This window comes from Engystomops pustulosus, chromosome 2 (genome assembly GCF_040894005.1).
Source record: "Engystomops pustulosus chromosome 2, aEngPut4.maternal, whole genome shotgun sequence".
Taxonomy (NCBI): Eukaryota; Metazoa; Chordata; class Amphibia; order Anura; family Leptodactylidae; genus Engystomops; species Engystomops pustulosus.
Genome location: NC_092412.1, coordinates 174,399,375 through 174,419,342, shown reverse-complemented (window position 1 = coordinate 174,419,342; position 19,968 = coordinate 174,399,375). Strand labels below are relative to the sequence as shown.

General features: G+C 46.9%; 1 protein-coding gene across 2 annotated transcripts in view; it reads right to left on the bottom strand.

The window, feature by feature from the left end:
• Positions 1-19,968, bottom strand: part of CIMAP3 (ciliary microtubule associated protein 3) — a 46,873-nt gene that overhangs the window by 16,464 nt on the left and 10,441 nt on the right. For both annotated transcript variants that reach the window (XM_072137321.1, XM_072137322.1), the window contains exon 3: positions 1,206-1,304. In XM_072137321.1, coding sequence (XP_071993422.1) covers positions 1,206-1,304 — 99 coding nt within the window. The remainder of the gene's footprint in view (positions 1-1,205; positions 1,305-19,968) is intronic.

Genomic DNA, 19,968 nt, shown 5'->3' with positions numbered 1-19,968 from the left:
TCACACGAATCATCTTAAACTTCGGATTTGTGACTAATCGAATTTTCCCTGAAATTTTCCCTCTAATTATGTCTTATCCCAGGAGAGAGAAAGACCCTCAACAATTCAAAAACAGTATGCAGTACTTCACTAATGAGTGAAAAAATGAATTTATTGAACCATGCAGTACTCAGTACTAAGCTATTTCCTGTGTGAATAGAGATATGCATTTGATATTACGAAAATATCCTGTAAAAAAAATCTCATTTATACTGGAATCACAAATAGTATATATTACTCCATTTTGCAAACACTTAAATTAATAGGTGCCACATACCAGCTTACCTAAAACAATTCCAACTACATCCCAGGCCTTCTAATTAAAGATTAAGTACATAGTTGGGAACTAACTTTATACTGACCCAGGATTTTCTTACAGACCACAACCAGAACCATCCTAACAGACCCAGACCATAAACCATGTAAATGGATTTTACCCTTTCATGTTTGCATCCTTTGACTGACTTCTGTTGAATAGAATAGCATAATGGCTTATATTGTAGACAGGCCATATACTCCTTACAACTAAAGTTACTATATAAGGGAAGTTATTGTTGGGTCCTAGGGCATTTTAAAAAATAAGCCATTGATCACCAATGCTTAAGAAACTTTAGGCTTAATGTACCAGCTCCTCACCTCTACCCATTTTGTGCTCCCCACAGCTCTTGGATGCTGCTTCAAGCAACATTGTAATGTGGTGAACTGTTAATGTCATTCTGTGTTAGCAGTTGAAATGGTCCCATGGGGCTAACTACAGTGGTAGCTGTAATACTGCTGCTATAGGGCTCATAGTGTCAGGGGGCCCTGGCATTTGACCTCTCTCATCTCCAATTGCCTCTGCCTACTTCCCTGTGTGATCAGAAGCTCTTGGGACAGATCTGTGTAAGTATATAAATGTATATATAAGTTCATAAATGTCTGTTCATAAGTGTATAAATGTGTACAAATATATATATTTCCTGATGAGGAAGGGGGGCCCATTCTGAAATCTGCTAGGGGCCCTGCCTCTCCTAGTTAAGCCCCTGAATAGTCCATTTAAGGGCAAATTGCAGGGACCCAAGGAGGTGCCGCCATAAAATGTACCAGCTGTAGAAAAAGGAACGACTGCCTCTCAGTTTTAATGTTACCCCACTTGGCAGCAGTGTGCAGAAGCAATGAGCTCTTACCTTATTGTCTTTGGGAAAGCGTGGTGCTGTCCTGGCTCCCATTATGTATCCTTTCTTACTCATAGGTCTTCTTTCCAGCTGATGTTCTAGGCAGGTAACCTAGATGTTAAAAAACTTGATAAATAGTCAAATTAAGGTAGAATAGATTAGAAAAGGTAAAAAAGTTCATGTTTTACCAGTTTCACTATTGCAGTGGTTTAGAATGAATAAATCCAGATCGAAGGCAGATCTGTGAAATCTGTGAAATATTGATCTTCAGTAGTGTGAAGCTATACCTCTATTTTACAAGATCAATTAGAAGAATTTTGAATGTGATTTTTGTATGTTAATATGCTGAAGAATATCAGGGATGACAATCCTCCATGTATAATAGCTAGAGATGAGCGAACACACTCGTCCGAGCTTGATGCTCGTTCGAGCATTAGCGTACTCGAAACTGCTCGTTGCTTGGACGAATATTTTGGCAGCTCGAGAAAATGGCATCTCCCGCCGTTTTGATTTTTAGCGACCAGAAACAGAGCCAATCACAAGCCAGGAGACTTTGCACTCCACCCAGCATGACGTGGTACACTTACACGTCGATAGCAGTGGTTGGCTGGCCTGATCAGGTGACCCTGGAATAGACTAGCCCAGTGGTGGCGAACCTATGGCACGGGTGCCAGAGGCGGCACTCGGAGCCCTTTTTGTGGGCACCCGGGCCATTGCCCCAGCGCACCAGACAGGAAGAATCTAAGAATCAAAGAATCTTCCTGCAGTTCCAAGCAACTTAAAAGATGCTGCTTTCACTCATATATTGATACTTACTTTGCTACTTGGGGCTGTAGGAAGAGGGAGAATGAATAGACAGGGCCAAATTATTTTTGGAGGACCTCTTGCTAACCCCACGATTCTCTGTGTACAGAGGGACACTGGAAAGAAGCTAACATTTTCTATCTTTCTACTGTGTTGCTGTCCTCAGGAGGCCAATATGATTGAAAGTTGTTGCAGAGCAGGGAGCAATAAGTTACTGCTTTAATTTTTGGTTGGCACCTCACAATAAATAAGTTGGGTTTTGGGTTGCTTTTTGGGCACTCAGCTGCTAAAAGGTTCGCCACCACTGGACTAGCCCCTGCCCGCGCTGCTCGCATCATTCTCTGTCTGGATGCCGTTAGGGAAAGAGCTGCTGCTTCTGCAGGGATAGCGTTAGGGTGTTATATTAGCTTACTGTTAGGCAGGAGTAAGTCTACAAGAACCCAACAGCCCTTGTTAGGGCTAGAATATTTTTTTTTTCTTTGCTTGTGGCTGGGCTGGCTGGCACTAGTAGTGCAGCTAGTACCATATTGTGACAAATTTGCAGGGAGACTTGCGAACGTTCTATTTAGCTCTTAGTGACACACATATCCATCTCAAACACCTAAGTGGGACAATTTATTAGGGGTTTGATTGAATTAGGCACAGTCTGCCGATTTTTTTTTTTTTCAAAACTTAAAGTGACATGCACACCACAAAATCCAGTTGTGTGCTGTCAGTGTAGGTTAGAAACTAGGCATACAAGAACCCAACCGGCTTTCTTAGGGCTACAATAGCGTTATATATATATATATTTTGTTGATTTGCTTGTGGCTGGCCTTGCTGGCACTAGTAGTGCAGCTAGTACCATATTGTGACGAATTTGCAGGGAGACTTGCGAACGTTCTATTTAGCTCTTAGTGACACACATATCCATCTCAAACACATAAGTGGGACAATTTATTAGGGGTTTGATTGAATTAGGCACAGTCTAATTTTTTTTTTTCAAAACTTAAAGTGACAGGCACACCACAAAATCCAGTTGTGTGCTGTCAGTGTAGGTCAGAAACTAGCCATAGCAATCATCATCATCTTTTGTGGTTTCTGTGTGATTTCTTCTGATTGTTTTGTTAAAAAAAAAACACAAAAAAACACAAAAAAATTTTACAGTTTACACTTTAATTTTGAAAATGTTGAACCCAAGGGCTAGGGGTAGAGGACGAGGGCATGGGCGTCCAACTACTGCAGGGGTCAGAGCCCATGGTCCTGGGCGGGGTGAGACACAACCTGCTGATGAGGGAGCAGGGAAACGCCGCAGAGCTACACTCCCTAGATTCATGTCTCAAGTTACTGGGACTCGTGGTAGAGCACTGTTGAGGCCAGAACAGTGCGAACAGGTGATGTCGTGGATTGCGGACAATGCTTCTAGCCATTTGTCCACCAGTCAGTCTTCCACGCAGTCCACCCATGTCACCGAAATCAGCACTCCTCCAGCTCCTCCACCTCAGCCTCCTTCCCCCCAGTCTGCCCCCTCCCAGTCAAATTTGGCATTTGAACCGGCATACTCTGAGGAACTGTTTTCTGGACCCTTCCCAGAGTCACAAACCACTTGTCCGGTTGCTGCTGAGCTCTTTCCCAATGCCCAGGTTTTCCACCGGTCGCAGTCTGTGGGTGATAATGACATTGTTGACGTAGTGGAAGAAGTGTGTAAAGAGGTGTCGGACGATGAGGAGACACGGTTGTCAGACAGTGGTGAAGTTGTTGTCAGGGAAGGAAGTCCGAGGGGGGAGCAGACTGAGGGATCGGAGGATGATGAGGTGACAGACCCAAGCTGGGTTGATAGGCCGGGTGAACACAGTGCTTCTGAGACGGAGGAGAGTCCTCAACCAGAACAGGTTTGAAGAGGCAGTGGTGGGGCCAGACGGAGAGGCAGGGCCAGAGCAGGTGCACCAGCGCCAAAAGTTTCACGTAGTGAAGCTCCCGTGGCGAGGGCTAGATTTTCGGAAGTCTGGAGGTTCTTTAAAGAAACACTGGATGACCGACGGACTGTGGTGTGCAACCTGTGCCACACCAGGATCAGCAGGGGTTCCACCACTACCAGCTTAACCACCACCAGTATGCACAGGCATATGAATGCTAAACACCCCACTCAATGGAACCAAGGCCGTTCACCTCCGGCCGGGCACACCATTGCTCCTTCCCCTGTGTCATCTGCTTCCTCTGCTAGTCAGCCCCCTGCCCAGGACCCCGGCCCAAACACCTCCCGTGCGAAAACCACACCTTCGCCTCCACGATCCTCCAAAGCATCCACCAATGTCTCCATGCGCAGTGTCCAGCTCTCTATACCCCAGACGCTGGAGCGCAAGAGGAAATACAGTGCAACTCACCCACAAGCCAGAGCCCTCAACATCCACATCTCCAAATTACTGAGCCTGGAGATGCTGCCCTATAGGCTGGTAGAGACCGAGGCCTTTCGCAACCTCATGGCGGCGGCCGCCCCTCGGTATTCGGTCCCCAGTCGCCACTACTTTTCCAGATGTGCCGTCCCAGCCCTGCACCAGCACGTGTCAGACAACATCATTTGTGCCCTGACCAACGCCGTTTCTGACAAGGTCCACCTGACCATGGACACGTGGACGAGTGCTGCCGGGCAGAGCCGCTATATATCGCTGACGGCACATTGGGTTAACTTGGTGGAGGCTGGGACCGAGTCTGATCCTGGGGCTGGTCCTATACTGCCGACGCCGAGGATTGCGCGGCCTACCTCGGTCCAGGTCTCTTAGGCCTACTATGCCTCCTCCTCTTCCCACCCCTCTTCCACCTCCTCCTCCGAATTACCATCCGTGGGCATGGCGCCATCAGTCGGTAGCTCTAGGCACAACAGCAGTGCTGTCGCTAAGCAACAGCAGGCCGTGCTAAAACTGCTGAGCCTAGGCGATAAAAGGCACACCGCCCAAGAGCTATTACAGGGCATCACGGCGCAGACTGATCTGTGGCTGGCACCGCTGAACCTGAAGCCAGGCATAGTTTTGTGTGTAAACGGCCGTAACCTGGTGGTGGCTCTGCAACTCGGCAGACTGACACATGTGCCATGCCTGGCCCATGTGTTAAATCTCATAGTTCAGCGGTTCCTCAAGACATACCCCAATCTGTCTGATTTGCTCACGAAGGTGTGCCGCATCTGTGCGCATTTCAGGAAGTCCAGCACAGTTGCTGCCACTCTCAGGGCAGCGCAGCGCCGCCTCCAACTGCCCGCTCACCGACTGTTGTGCGACGTGCCCACGAGGTGGAATTCAACATTAACCATGTTATCCAGAGTTTACCAGCAGCGCAGAGCGATTGTAGACTGCCAGATGTCAACTTCCACCAGAACTGGTAGTCAGGTCAGTCAGCTTCCTCAAGTCTACAATGAGGAGTGGACGTGGATGTCTGATATCTGTCAGGTGCTGAGTAACTTTGAGGAGTCAACACAGATGGTCAGTGGCGATGCCGCCATCATCAGCCTCACCATCCCGCTGCTTGGCTTGTTGAAAAACTCTCTAGTCAGCATGAAGTCAGAAGCTTTGCACTCGTCACAAGAGACGGGGGAAGAAGATTCCCTTGTTGATAGACAAAGCACCCTCAGGTCTGTTTCTCAGCGTATATCGGAGGAGGTGGAGGAGGATGAGGAGGAAGAGGAGGAGAATGTTGGCGAGACAGAAGAGGGGAGCATTGCTCAGTCCTTCACTGTTCAGCGTGTATGGGCAGAAGAAGAGGAGTTGGAGGAGGAGGAAATGGACAGTCAGGCCAGTGAGGGGAGTGAATTCTTGCTAGTTGGGACTCTGGCGCATATGGCAGATTTCATGCTAGGCTGCCTATCCTGTGACCCTCGTGTTCAAAAAATAAAAGCAAAATCTTTACACTCTCATCCCTGGAGAGGAAAGGAGTGTGAGAATGCATGAATACCAGCAGGCCCTGGTGCACAAGCTGAAACAGTATTTCCCTTCTGACAGCGCTAGAGGCAGAGGGCGTACTTCTGCGGGACAAGTAGCGAGGGAGAGTAGGCGAGCAGGCAGCTTGTCCAGCACTGGCAGGGGTACGCTTTACAAGGCCTTTGCCAGTTTTATGTCACCCCAGCAAGACACTGTCACCTGTCCCCAGTCTCAGCAGAGTAGGGCTGATCTTTACAGAAAGATGGTGAGGGAGTACGTAGCTGACCATACCATGGTCCTAAATGATCACACAGCTCCCTACAACTACTAGGTTTCAAAGCTGTACATGTGGCACGAACTAGCGCTGTACGCCTTGGAGGTTCTTGCCTGCCCTGCCGCTAGCGTGTTGTCTGAGCGGGCCAACTGGCCAACTGGCTCTAGCTATAGTACTCTATGTATTTAATTTTTCTAGGACCCACTTGGTCCTCTGTTTTAAACAATTTTTGGGAGTGCCACATACAGGCACTCAATCTATTTAATTTTTATGGAGGACCACCTAACTGCTCCTCTGGTTTGAAAACGTTTTTGGACTGCCACATACAGGCACTATCCAAATTTAATTGTCTCCATAGCAGCCTCCACACATCGTCTTTTTAGCTGCCTACACACGTTGTCTCCATTGCTACCTCCACACATCATCTCCATAGCTGCCTCCCAAAGTTGTCCATATAGCTGCCTCCATACATCGTCCCCTTAACAAACGAGCTGTGTCAGGCAGAATTTTGGGTTGTTTTCATGGCTTCCACATCAAACTTGTTAACTTTGTCGCCACCCTGCTGTGTTATCCACAAAATATACTGGCAAACTTTTATCATTTACTGATATTATTTCAGCGCTTCTTGCGCATCTGTTTACATTCCCCTCACCCACCATAACCAAAACTTATAAGAACAGTACTACACTTGATCTTATACAAAAGGTTTTTAGAAGTGCTGTTTGTAGCCCCCGCGTGCTTTGAAAATTATAATTTTTTCAAAGTAAACGCTTCTGGCCCCCAGGCACATTTCGGGTGGGGAGGAGCCGAGAGACAGGGGCTTGGACAGGCAATCATAGCAGCGCAATATGGATGCCCCATACTGTAGCTCTTAATCATGGAACCATTTCCGAAAAAACTATTAAAAATAGAACCACTATGCTATTCCATTATTCCTAGATGAAATATTCAAACGACCCCACCTGCTTTGAAAATTATAATTTTTTCAAAGTAAACGCTTCTGGCCCCCAGGCCCATTTTGGGTGGGGAGGAGCCGAGAGACAGGGGCTTGGACAGACGAAAGCTCGCCTGGCAGCGGACCACCAGCTCCATCCCAAGATTAGGCAGCCTCAGAGGCATCCATGCATACTGCCCCTGCTGTTTCCTGTCCATTTTGCCTTCACGATCCTCCACAGCGTCCACCAATGTCTCCATGCGCAACTTTCAACTGTCTATACCCCAGACGCTGGAGCGCGAGAGGATATACAGCACATCATCCCCTTATCAAACAAGCTGTGTCAGGCAGAATTTACAGGTGTTTCACCAGATACATAATGGAAGTCGGAGCATCTGTCGCCGCCATGCTGGAGACCTGAAGTTTCAATCATAGCAGCGCAATATGGATGCTCCATACTGTAGCTCTTAATCATGGAACCATTTCCGAAAAAACAATTAAAAACAAAACTGCTATGCTATTCCATTATTCCTAGATGAAATATTCAAACGACCCCACCTGCTTTGAAAATTATAATTTTTTCAAAGTAAACGCTTCTGGCCCCCAGGCCCATTTTGGGTGGGGAGGAGGCGAGAGACAGGGGCTTGGACAGGCGAAAGCTCGCCTGGCAGCGGACCACCAGCTCCATCCCAAGATTACAGCCTCAGAGGCATCCATGCATACTGCCCCTGCTGTTTCCTGTCTATTTCGCCTCCACGATCCTCCACAGCGTCCACTAATGTCTCCATGCGCAACTTTCAACTGTCTATACCCCAGACGCTGGAGCGCGAGAGGATATACAGCACATCATCCCCTTATCAAACAAGCTGTGTCAGGCAGAATTTTCAGGTGTTTCACCAGATACATAATGGAACTTGGTGCATCTGTCACCGCCATGCTGAAGACCTGAAGTTTCAATCACAGCAGCGCAATATGGATGCCCCATACTGTCACTCTTAATCATGGAAGTCATCTCCATGGCTGCCTCCACATGTCGTCCCCTTATCAAACGAGCTGTGTCATTTTTCGGGTGTTTCACCAGATACGTTATGGAACTTGGTCACTATGTCGCCACCATGCTGTGTTATCGACTAAATATACCGTCAACCTTTTGTTCACATAGGAAATCATTTCAGTGCTTCTTGCTCACCTCCTTTGGTTACTCTCTGCCGCCTTAACCAGGCAAAATACTGATACATACAGTGCTACACGTTATCCTCGCCAAAAGGAATTTTTTAAATTGGTTTGAAGCCTGAGTCCATTTGGGGTATGTCGCTATGCCACTCTCTAGCCTGCTGCTGTTGCCACTGCCTCTGCATGCCGTCTTCTATAGTGTCAGGGTCAATTATTGGATGTTTTAGATGCTATCTAGCCTCATTCGGTCACTCTGTCATCGCCATGCTGTTGCCCATAATTTTGGCATAATGGTGCGATTAAGCAGCCTCAGAGGCATCCATGCATGCTGTTTCTTGTCCATTTCCGTGGTGTGTCCATCATTTTCTGAGGTTTCCAGGTGTTTGGCCAAGCTTCCTTGTGCAGAGCCTTGGTCCCCTTGAAAAATGCTTGAGTCTCCCATTGACTTCAATGGGGTTTGTTATTCGAGATGAGCACTCGAGCATCGGGAAAAGTTCGTCTCGAATAACAAGCACCCGACCATTTTAGTGCTCGCTCATCTCTAATAATAGCACATGCAGGGATAGCAGGAATCACTGAATCTTTTCCCACAAAATAATATTTCAATCTACTCCTGCTGTATATCCTGATGCATACACATTCCATTCAGTTCCATTAACAGCCCCACACACAAAATTCTATCCTTCAACATCCCACCTACTAACTAAAGACTCAGGGGGACATTAATAAGGGCTTCTATGTCATTAAACTGACCTACAAGCCCTGATATAATCGCAACTGCTAGTGCAGTTGGCATTGTTTTTGATAAATATGGGCCATTCCCATAAATGCCCCCATGTTGTCCTTAAAACAAGATTGCTGTCATTTACATTATGTAAATTCACATTGGGGGACATGTGCAATGGGTTTCTGCCTTTTTTAGTTACTCCCACCGCCTGTTATTCCTTTCCCATCCATCTATTAGTGGTTAGTACCAGAAAAAAATGGATTTTCCTTCTCCTCCCACAAGGTTGGTTTTTGTGGCACTGGAAAGTGGTGGAGAGTATACCAAACGAAAATTGGTCCATCCTGCTCAGCAAATTCTTAGACTGCTACACACATTTGTGGCGATAGAAAATGGTCTGGGGAGAGAAATATTGGGGCACATTTACTTACCCATCCGAGTCGCGATCCCCGATCCTAAGTGTCCGACGATGATGCACTGTGCTGTGATCCACGTAGATCCTGCGCCCGATATCCTGCATGTGTCGCTCCATGCTCAGGTCCGCCGGAGATCACCTTTTTCTTCCTGGTGTATGGCTTGCGACACAATTGTAAAGGTAAATCCTGTGGTTTGTGTTGCATTAAAGCCGGCGCGGACACAATGCCCTTCCAAATTCCTGTCCCGGCGACCTGATCTCCGAAAAGTCGGAAAACACAACGGGAATGCGGCCGCGCCACCCTTAGTAAATAAGCCCCAATATCTGCAAATTAAATATGTACCTCATTACCAACAGGTAGTCGGAAACCAAACTGGTGGAGGTAACGACACTTTCTATCCCCCATTGTGTTTACTTAAATGTGGTGTTACTGTAATGTTAAAGGACATCTACCACCAGATAACTGGTGCTAGAGTGTGCTAATTAGGCTGCTCATTCTGTAGGGGATGGGGGGACCGCATAAAGACCAATGAGTGCTGTCATCAATGTGCTCTGTCATTGGTACATGGACAGGACAGCTCACACTGCTGTCCTGCACACAGAGCAGTTGGGAAACTTCCTGTGCTGTTTACATGCTCTGTACGACTTTTTGGGGCTCATTTACTTACCCAGTCCCTGCGAGATCCCCGATCTGGACTGTCCAACGAGGATGAACTCTGCCTTGATTCATGAAGACTTCCTGCATGTGTCGCTTCCCCGATCAGGTTCACCTTCTTCTTCCTGGTGCATGTAAGTGCAAGGCTTGCGACACACATTTAAATGTTAAATCCCGTGCGTAGTTCGAATCCGTCGGATCGTCTGTGAAAGCTGGCGCCATTGTAGCACAAAACGATCGCGTGCGGCACAATCCCCGGAGCGATCCCCGAAGAGTCGTGAAAACCACCGAAAATGCGGCCGTGGGACCCTTAGTAAATAAGCCCCTTTATGTCTGATGCTTAGAGGGGTATTCGCATTTCAAGAAGTAATTGATATTGTTTGAATAATGAAAGTTATACAAATTTTCAATATACTTTCTGTACCAATTCCTCACAGTTTTCTGGATCTCAGCTTGATATCAATCTATAGGAAGCTTCATTAGGAAGTTTATTTCCAGTGGACAGAAATCTGACCCTGGTCACACAGGTGCACAACTCATTATAGCACACAGGTTTCATACTAACGAGCTGTACTAGTTTGTGACTACTTCTGTCCATTGGAACTAAACATAGAAGTTTTCTATAGATTGACAGCAAGCACAGAGACAAAAAACTGTGAGAAATTGATACAGAAAGTTTATTGGAAAATTGGATTATTTTTCATCATACAAACAATAACATTAATTTCACATGTACCGTATATACTTGAGTTTAACCCCTTCCCGCCGCAGCCCTTTTTCGTTTTTGCGTTTTTGCGTTTTCATTTTTCACTCCCCACATTAAAAAATCTGTAACTTTTTTAGTTTTCCATGTACAGAGCTATGTGACAGCTTATTTTCTGCGTAACAAATTACACTTCAAAATAAACAAATTTATATAGGTTTTATAATGTTTTCATACATTTAAAAAAAATTAAAACATCCTGTACATAAATTTTTGGGGGGATTTTGCCATCTTCTGGCACCAATAACTTTTTTATACTTTGGTGTACGGAGGTGTGGGTGGTGTCATTTTTTATGGATTTTGATGAAGTTTACAATGTTATCATTTTTAGGACTGTACGACCTTTTGATGACTTTTTATAGAATTTTAAATTTTTTTTAAAATGGCAAGAAAGTGGCATTTTCGACTTTGGGCGCGATTTTCCATTATGGGGGTAAACGCAGTGAAAAACTGTTATCATATTTTGATCTGGCATTTTCGGATGCGGCGATACCTAATGTGTTTCTGATTTTCACAGTTTATTTATATTTATATCAGTTCTAGGGAAAGGGGGGTGATTTGAATTTTTAGGTTTTTATATTATCATTTTTTTTTAAACTTTTTTTTATTTTTACTATTTTTTCAGACTCCCTAGGATACTTTAACCCTAGCGTGTCTGTACGATCCTATCATATACTGCCATATTACAGTATATTTTACTCCTCATACATTACAATGTGCTGATTGTAATGAATGGGTTAACCCAAAGTAGCTTCGGGTCTTCGTGAGACCCGATGCTACCATGGCGACGGATCACCACTTCCCGATGACGCCATGGGGAGCGACGGTTCCCATACGCCGCCATCTTTTTGAAGCCGGCGGCAATCAGCAGTATGCAGCAAAGACTTACTGGCTATGGAGAGGGCTTGGCCCGCGAGCCATCTCCATGCACCGGGACCCGGCATGTGACTTACTAATTTTACCACCAAAAACTGGGAAAACCTATTGACTCGAGTACAATGGGTAATGCATTGGTCATAGTCCCCCCAGTATATAGCCAGCAAGCCCCCAGTAGTATATAGCCAGCCAGCTCTCAGTGTTATACAGCCAGCCACATACTATGATGCGGCAGCTGATGACGTCAGAGTATGTGCCGGCCGGCTGATAACACATGGCCGCATTTCTGCCGGCTGTTACAGAATACCGAGGAAAGAAGAGGAGCCGCGGGGAAGACAGAAGAGGAGCTGTGCCGACATTGGGGAGCCGCGCTGAGCATCAGGAGCACCGGAGGGTAACTATGTAAGTTTATTTTTTTAACTGACTCATGTGTAAGCCAAGGTGAGGTTTTTCAGCACATTTTTTGTGCTGAAAGACTCGGCTTATACACTAGTATATACGGTACTTTATAATGTGTATTTCAAGTATTTTTGGTGTGTAGCATTAGGATTTATTTTAACCTCTTCAAACTCTATGCCCTCTCTAGCACAGACCACGGTTATTAACCCTTCTGATGCATTTAAAAGACAGCTACGCTGTCTTTGTTCTGATCGTCACTCCACGGGACATCATTGGGGAGCGGCTACCGGTTGCCATGACAGCCTCTGGTCTTTGTCAGAAGTCGGGTCCACATGTCAGGTATTGCCAGACTTGAGAGAAACTGCACATACTGGGTTTTCCCATTTTATCCTGCGTGAACATGTAAATCAGAAAATTTCGTATATACCTCCATTTTGTTTTTCTCATTTTTGATGTTTAAATGGTTAACAAAGCTTAACAACATGTTTTAAATAGTTTGAGCAATTTAAATATGGGATACTATGTGGAGAGTATTTAATAAATAGAACTTTTAAAACCCCTATAAATATGAATAGGCCTCTAAAATAATTGAATCTTAAAGCGTAACTGTAAAGCTATACTGATTTTATCAAATTATTATATGTGATTTCCCCCTTTGAAAACAAACAGAAACGTTGCCTACTTTGTGCTGCTCACCCTTTTCTTTCCAAAGTTATGGCATTTTCTGTTCTCAAAGTGTTTGACAAAAATCTTTCTTAGCAGAGGTGAAGTTGGCGGAGACTAATGTCTATCAGTTAACGGAGACCAGTTTGCTTGCCCACAGATCCCATGAAGCCTTGTGTATTGCAACACTGGGATAATATGAGGGCTATAGCAAGGAAATTTCTGCATATAGCAGCTAAGAAGGATAATAGGCAAAGTTGTTTACATCCCAAGAGCTAGTGATTTTCAGAAAAAAAACCTTTACAGCTAATCTTTAAATTTTTCGTGAAATCTGAAAAGTTGCTTATCGATTTGTAAGCCTCCTAACATCCTAATAAAATAAATAATATATTATACAGTATTATAAATAAAATAAAAAAATTATGTCAAGATAAGGCATACATATGGTTAATGTTAGTAAGTTAACTATTGGGGAGGATAGACTAACTATGTGATGTGCATAACATTTAGAAATCAGAAAATCGCAGATTTTTCTAAATTTTCACCAATTTTAAAATTTTTTTCATGAATAAATGCAAAACATTTAAACCAAAATATACCACTGAGATGAAGTACAACATGTCACAAAATCACCCTGGTAAGTTAAAGTGTTCTAAAGTTATACAAGCATATAATGACACATGGCAGATTTGAAAAATCAGGCAGGGTCCTTAAGGTGAAAATGAGATGGGTCCTTAAAGGATTAAATCAGTGCAATGTTCACTCTATGCAGATGCAACATATAAATGCAACATCACTTTCATATCTTGTTCACGTAAATATTAGAGATGAGCGAGCACTAAAATGCTCGGGTACTCGTTATTCGAGACGAACTTTTCCAGATGCTCGAGTGCTCGTCTCGAATAACGAGCCCCATTGAAGTCAATGGGAGACTCGAGCATTTTTCTAGGGGACCAAGGCTCTGCACAGGGAAGCTTGGCCAAACACCTGGGAATCTCAGAAAAGGATGGAAACACCACGGAAATGGACAGGAAACAGCAGGGGCAGCATGCATGGATGCCTCTGAGGCTGCTTAATCGCACCATTATGCCAAAATTATGGGCAACAGCATGGCCATGACAGAGTGACAGAATGAAGCTAGATAGCATCTAAAACATCCAATAATTGACCCTGACACTATAGGGGACTTCATGCAGAGGCAGCGGCAGCAGCGGCAGGCTAGAGAGTGGCATGGCGACATACCCTAAATGGACTCAGGCTTCAAACCAATGGGTGGCAGAGAGGAACCAAAGGAGGTGAGCAAGAAGCGCTCAAATAATATCGGTACATGATAAAAGTTTGCCAGTATATTTTGTGGATTACACAGCAGGGTGGCGACAAAGTTAACATGGAAGCCATGAAAACAACCCAAAATTCTGCCTGACACAGCTCGTTTGATAAGGGGACCATGTATGGAGGCAGTGAACTAGTAGTAGATTAAAGGTGCTGCAGTTAAAACTATGTTAGTTGGATCTTGGCATGGAGCTGGCGCTCCGCTGCCAGGCGAGCTTTCGCCAATCCAAGCCTCTGTCTCTAGGCTACTCCCCAAACAGCACTTCTAAGAACCTTTTGTATAAGATCAAGTGTAATAGCGTTCTTATAAGTTTAGGATATGGCGGGTGAGGGGAATGGAAACAGATGCGCAAGAAGCGCTGAAATAATATCGGTAAATGATAAAAGTTTGCCAGTATCTTTTGTGGATTACACAGCAGGGTGGCGAGAAAGTTAACAAGTTTGATGTGGAATGCCCTGTAATAGCTCTTGGGCGGTGTGCCTTTTATTGGCTAGGCTCAGCAGTTTGAGTACCGCCTGCTGTCGCTTAGCGACGGCACTGCTGCTGTGCCTAGAGCTACCGACTGATGGCGCCATGGCCACGGATGGTAATTCGGAGGAGGAGGAGGTGGAGGAGGGGTGGGAGGAGTAGGAGGTATAGTAGGCCTTTGAGACCTGGACCGAGGTAGGCCCCGCAATCCTCTGCGTCGGCAGTATATCACCAGCCCCAGGGTCAGACTCGGTCCCAGCGTGCACCAAGTTAAGTGTAGTAGCGTTCTTATAAGTTTGGGATATGGCGGGTGAGGGGAATGTAAACAGATGCGCAAGAAGCGCTGAAATAATATTGGTAAATGATAAAAGTTTGCCAGTATATTTTGTGGATAACACAGCAGGGTGGCGACAAAGTTAACAAATTTGTTGTGGAAGCCATGAAAACAACCCAAAATTCTGCCTGACAAAGCTCGTTTGATAAGGGGACCATGTATGGAGGCAGTGAACTAGTAGTAGATTAAAGGTGCTGCAGTTAAAACTATGTTAGTTGGATCTTGGCATGGAGCTGGCGCTCCGCTGCCAGGCGAGCTTTCGCCAATCCAAGCCCGTGGTCTCTAGGCTACTCCCCAAACAGCACTTCTAAGAACCTTTTGTATAAGATCAAGTGTAGTAGCGTTCTTATAAGTTTAGGATATGGCGGGTGAGGGGAATGTAAACAGAAGCGCAAGAAGCGCTGAAATAATATTGGTAAATGATAAAAGTTTGCCAGTATATTTTGTGGATAACACAGCTGGGTGGCGACAAAGTTAACAACTTTGATGTGGAATCCATGAAAACAACCCAAATTTCTGCCTGACACACCTCGTTTGATAAAGGGACGATGTATGGAGGCAGCTATATGGACGACTTTTGGAGGTAGCAATGGAGACAACGTGTGGAGGCTGCTATGGAGACAATTTAATTTGGATAGTGCCTGTATGTGGCAGTCCAAAAAAGTTTTCAAACCAGAGGAGCAGGTAGGTGGCCCTCCAGAAAAATGGAATAGATTGAGTGCCTGTATGTGGCAGTCCAAAAAAGTTTTCAAACCAGAGGAGCAGGTAGGTGGCCCTCCAGAAAAATGGAATAGATTGAGTGCCTGTATGTGGCAGTCCAAAAAAGTTTTCAAACCAGAGGAGCAGGTAGGTGGTCCTCCAGAAAAATGGAATAGATTGAGTGCCTGTATGTGGCAGTCCAAAAAAGTTTTCAAACCAGAGGAGCAGGTAGGTGGCCCTCCAGAAAAATGGAATAGATTGAGTGCCTGTATGTGGCAGTCCAAAAAAGTTTTCAAACCAGAGGAGCAGGTAGGTGGCCCTCCAGAAAAATGGAATAGATTGAGTGCCTGTATGTGGCAGTCCAAAAAAGTTTTCAAACCAGAGGAGCAGGTAGGTGGCCCTCCAGAAAAATGGAATAGATTGAGTGCCTGTATGTGGCAGTCCAAAAAAGTTTTCAAACCAGAGGAGCAGGTAGGTGGCCCTCCAGAAAAATGGAATAGATTGAGTGCCTGTATGTGGCAGTCCAAAAAAGTTTTCAAACCAGAGGAGCAGGTAGGTGGCCCTCCAGAAAAATGGAATAGATTGAGTGCCTGTATGTGGCAGTCCAAAAAAGTTTTCAAACCAGAGGAGCAGGTAGGTGGCCCTCCAGAAAAATGGAATAGATTGAGTGCCTGTATGTGGCAGTCCAAAAAAGTTTTCAAACCAGAGGAGCAGGTAGGTGGCCCTCCAGAAAAATTGAATAGATTGAGTGCCTGTATGTGGCACTCCCAAAAATTGTTTAAAACAGAGGACCGGGTCGGTGGCCCTCCAGAAAAATTAAATGCATAAAGTACTATAGCTAGAGCCAGTGGGCCCTGTCAAAAAATAGCCAGTTTCCTCTGCTTTACTGTACAAAGAGGAGGAGAAGGAGGAAAATGAGGAGGAGGAGGAGTGGATAAATTATTCAGGTTGAGCTTCCTTCACCTGGTGGAGATTGGAAATTATGAGAAATCCAGGCTTTATTCATCTTAATAAGCGTCAGCCTGTCAGCGCTGTCAGTCGACAGGCGTGTACGCTTATCGGTGATGATGCCACCAGCTGCACTGAAAACCCGCTCGGACAAGACGCTAGCGGCAGGGCAGGCAAGAACCTCCAAGGTGTACAGCGCCAGTTCGTGCCACATGTCCAGCTTTGAAACCCAGTAGTTGTAGGGAGCTGTGTGATCATTTAGGACGATGGTATGGTCAGCTACGTACTCCCTCACCATCTTTCTGTAAAGATCAGCCCTACTCTGCCGAGACTGGGGACAGGTGACAGTGTCTTGCTGGGGTGACATAAAGCTGGCAAAAGCCTTGTAAAGCGTACCCTTGCCAGTGCTGGACAAGCTGCCTGCTCGCCTACTCTCCCTCGCTACTTGTCCCGCAGAACTACGCACTCTGCCGCTAGCGCTGTCAGAAGGGAAATACTGTTTCAGCTTGTGCATCAGGGCCTGCTGGTATTCATGCATTCTCACACTCCTTTCCTCTCCAGGGACGAGAGTGGAAAGATTTTGCTTGTACCGTGGGTCCAGGAGAGTGAACACCCAGTAATCGGTGCTGGAATAAATTCTTTGAACGCGAGGGTCACGGGATAGGCAGCCTAGCATGAAATCTGCCATATGCGCCAGAGTACCAACGCGTAAGAATTCACTCCCCTCACTGGCCTGACTGTCCATTTCCTCCTCCTCCAACTCCTCCAACTCCTCTTCTTCTGCCCATACACGCTGAACAGTAAAGGACTCAACAATGGTCCCCTCTTGTGTCTCGCCAACATTCTCCTCCTCTTCCTCCTCATCCTCCTCCACCTCCTCCGATATGCGCTGAGAAACAGACCTAAGGGTGCTTTGGCTATCAACAAGGGAATCTTCTTCCCCCGTCTCTTGTGACGAGCGCAAAGCTTCCGACTTCATGCTGATCAGAGATTTTTTCAACAGGCCAAGCAGCGGGATGGTGAGGCTGATGATGGCGGCATCGCCACTGACCATCTGTGTTGACTCCTCAAAGTTACTCAGCACCTGACAGATATCAGACATCCACGTCCACTCCTCATTGTAGACTTGAGGAAGCTGACTGACCTGACTACCAGTTCTGGTGGAAGTTGACATCTGGCAGTCTACAATCGCTCGGCGCTGCTGGTAAACTCTGGATAACATGGTCAGTGTTGAATTCCACCTCGTGGGCACGTCGCACAACAGTCGGTGAGCGGGCAGTTGGAGGCGGCGCTGCGCTGCCCTGAGAGTGGCAGCATCTGTGCTGGACTTCCTGAAATGCACACAGATGCGGCGCACCTTCGTGAGCAAATCAGACAGATTGGGGTATGTCTTGAGGAAACACTGAACTATCAGATTTAACACATGGGCCAGGCATGGCACATGTGTCAGTCTGCCGAGTTGCAGAGCCGCCACCAGGTTACGGCCGTTGTCACACACAACCATGCCTGGCTTCAGGTTCAGCGGTGCCAGCCACAGATCAGTCTGCGCCGTGATGCCCTGTAATAGTTCTTGGGCGGTGTGCCTTTTATCGCCTAGGCTCAGCAGTTTGAGCACCGCCTGCTGTCGCTTAGCGACGGCACTGCTGCTGTGCCTAGAGCTACCGACTGATGGCGCCATGCCCACGGATGGTAGTTCGGAGGAGGAGGTGGAGGAGGGGTGGGAGGAGGAGGAGGCATAGTAGGCCTGAAACACCTGGACCGAGGTAGGCCCCGCAATCCTTGGCGTCGGCAGTATATGACCAGCCGCAGGGTCAGACTCGGTCCCAGGCTGCACCAAGTTAACCCAATGTGCCTGGACCGATATATAGTGGCCCTGCCCGGCAGCACTCGTCCACGTGTCCGTGGTCAGGTGGACCTTGTCAGAAACGGCGTTGGTCAGGGCACGGATGATGTTGTCTGACACGTGCTGGTGCAGGGCTGGGACGGCACATCGGGAAAAGTAGTGGCGGCTGGGGACCGAATACCGAGGGGCGGCCGCCGCCATGAGGTTGCGAAAGGCCTCGGTCTCTACTAGCCTATAGGGCAGCATCTCCAGGCTGAGCAATCTGGAGATGTGGACATTAAGGGCTTGGGCGTGCGGGTGGGTTGCACTATATTTGCGTTTCCGCTCCAGCGTCTGGGGTATGGAGAGTTGAACGCTGGTGGATGCTGTGGAGGATCGTGGAGGCGACGATGGGGTTTTTGTGGCAGGGTCCTGGGCAGGGGGCTGACTATCAGCTGACACAGGGGAAGGAGCAGTGGTGTGCACGGCCGGAGGTGAACGGGCTTGTTGCCACTGAGTGGGGTGTTTAGCATTCATATGCCTGCGCATACTGGTGGTAGTTAAGCTATTAGTGGTGGAACCCCTGCTGATCCTGGTTTGGCAAATGTTGCACACCACAGTCCGTCGGTCATCCGATGTTTCCTTAAAGAACCTCCAGACTTCTGAAAATCTAGCCCTCGCCGCGGGAGCCCTCGCCACGGGAGCTTCACTAGTTGACACATTTGGCGCTGATGCACCAGGTCTGGCCCTGCCTCTCCGTCTGGCCCCACCACTGCCTCTTCCAACCTGTTCTGGTCGAGGACTCTCCTCCGTCTCAGAAGCACTGTGTTCACCCGGCCTATCAACCCAGCTTGGGTCTGTCACCTCATCATCCTCCGATCCCTCAGTCTGCTCCCCCCTCGGACTTCCTGCCCTGACAACAACTTCCCCACTGTCTGACAACCGTGTCTCCTCATCGTCGGACACCTCTTTACACACTTCTTCCACTACGTCAAGAAGGTCATCATCACCCACAGACTGCGACTGGTGGAAAACCTGGGCATCGGAAAATTGCTCAGCAGCAACCGGACAAGTGGTTTGTGACTGTGGGAAGGGTCCAGAAAACAGTTCCTCAGAGTATGCCGGTTCAAATGCCAAATTTTCCTGGGAGGGGGCAGACTGGGGGGGAGGAGGCTGAGGTGCAGGAGCTGGAGGAGTGCCGATTTCGGTGACATGGGTGGACTGCGTGGAAGACTGACTGGTGGACAAATTGCTCGAAGCATTGTCGGCAATCCACGACATCACCTGTTCGCACTGTTCTGGCCTCAACAGTGCTCTACCACGAGTCCCAGTAACTTCAGACATGAACCTAGGGAGTGTAGCTCTGCGGCGTTCCCCTGCTCCCTCATCAGCAGGTGGTGTCTCACCCCGCCCAGGACCACGGCCTTTGATTCCTGCAGTAGTTGGACGCCCACGTCCCCGCCCTCGTCCTCTACCCCTAGCCCTCGGGTTAAACATTTTGAAAATGAAAGTTATAACTTTAATTTTTTTTTTACTTTTTTTTGTGTTTTTTTGTGTTTTTTAGTTTTTTTTTGTGTTTTTTAGTTTTTAAAACCAAACAATTC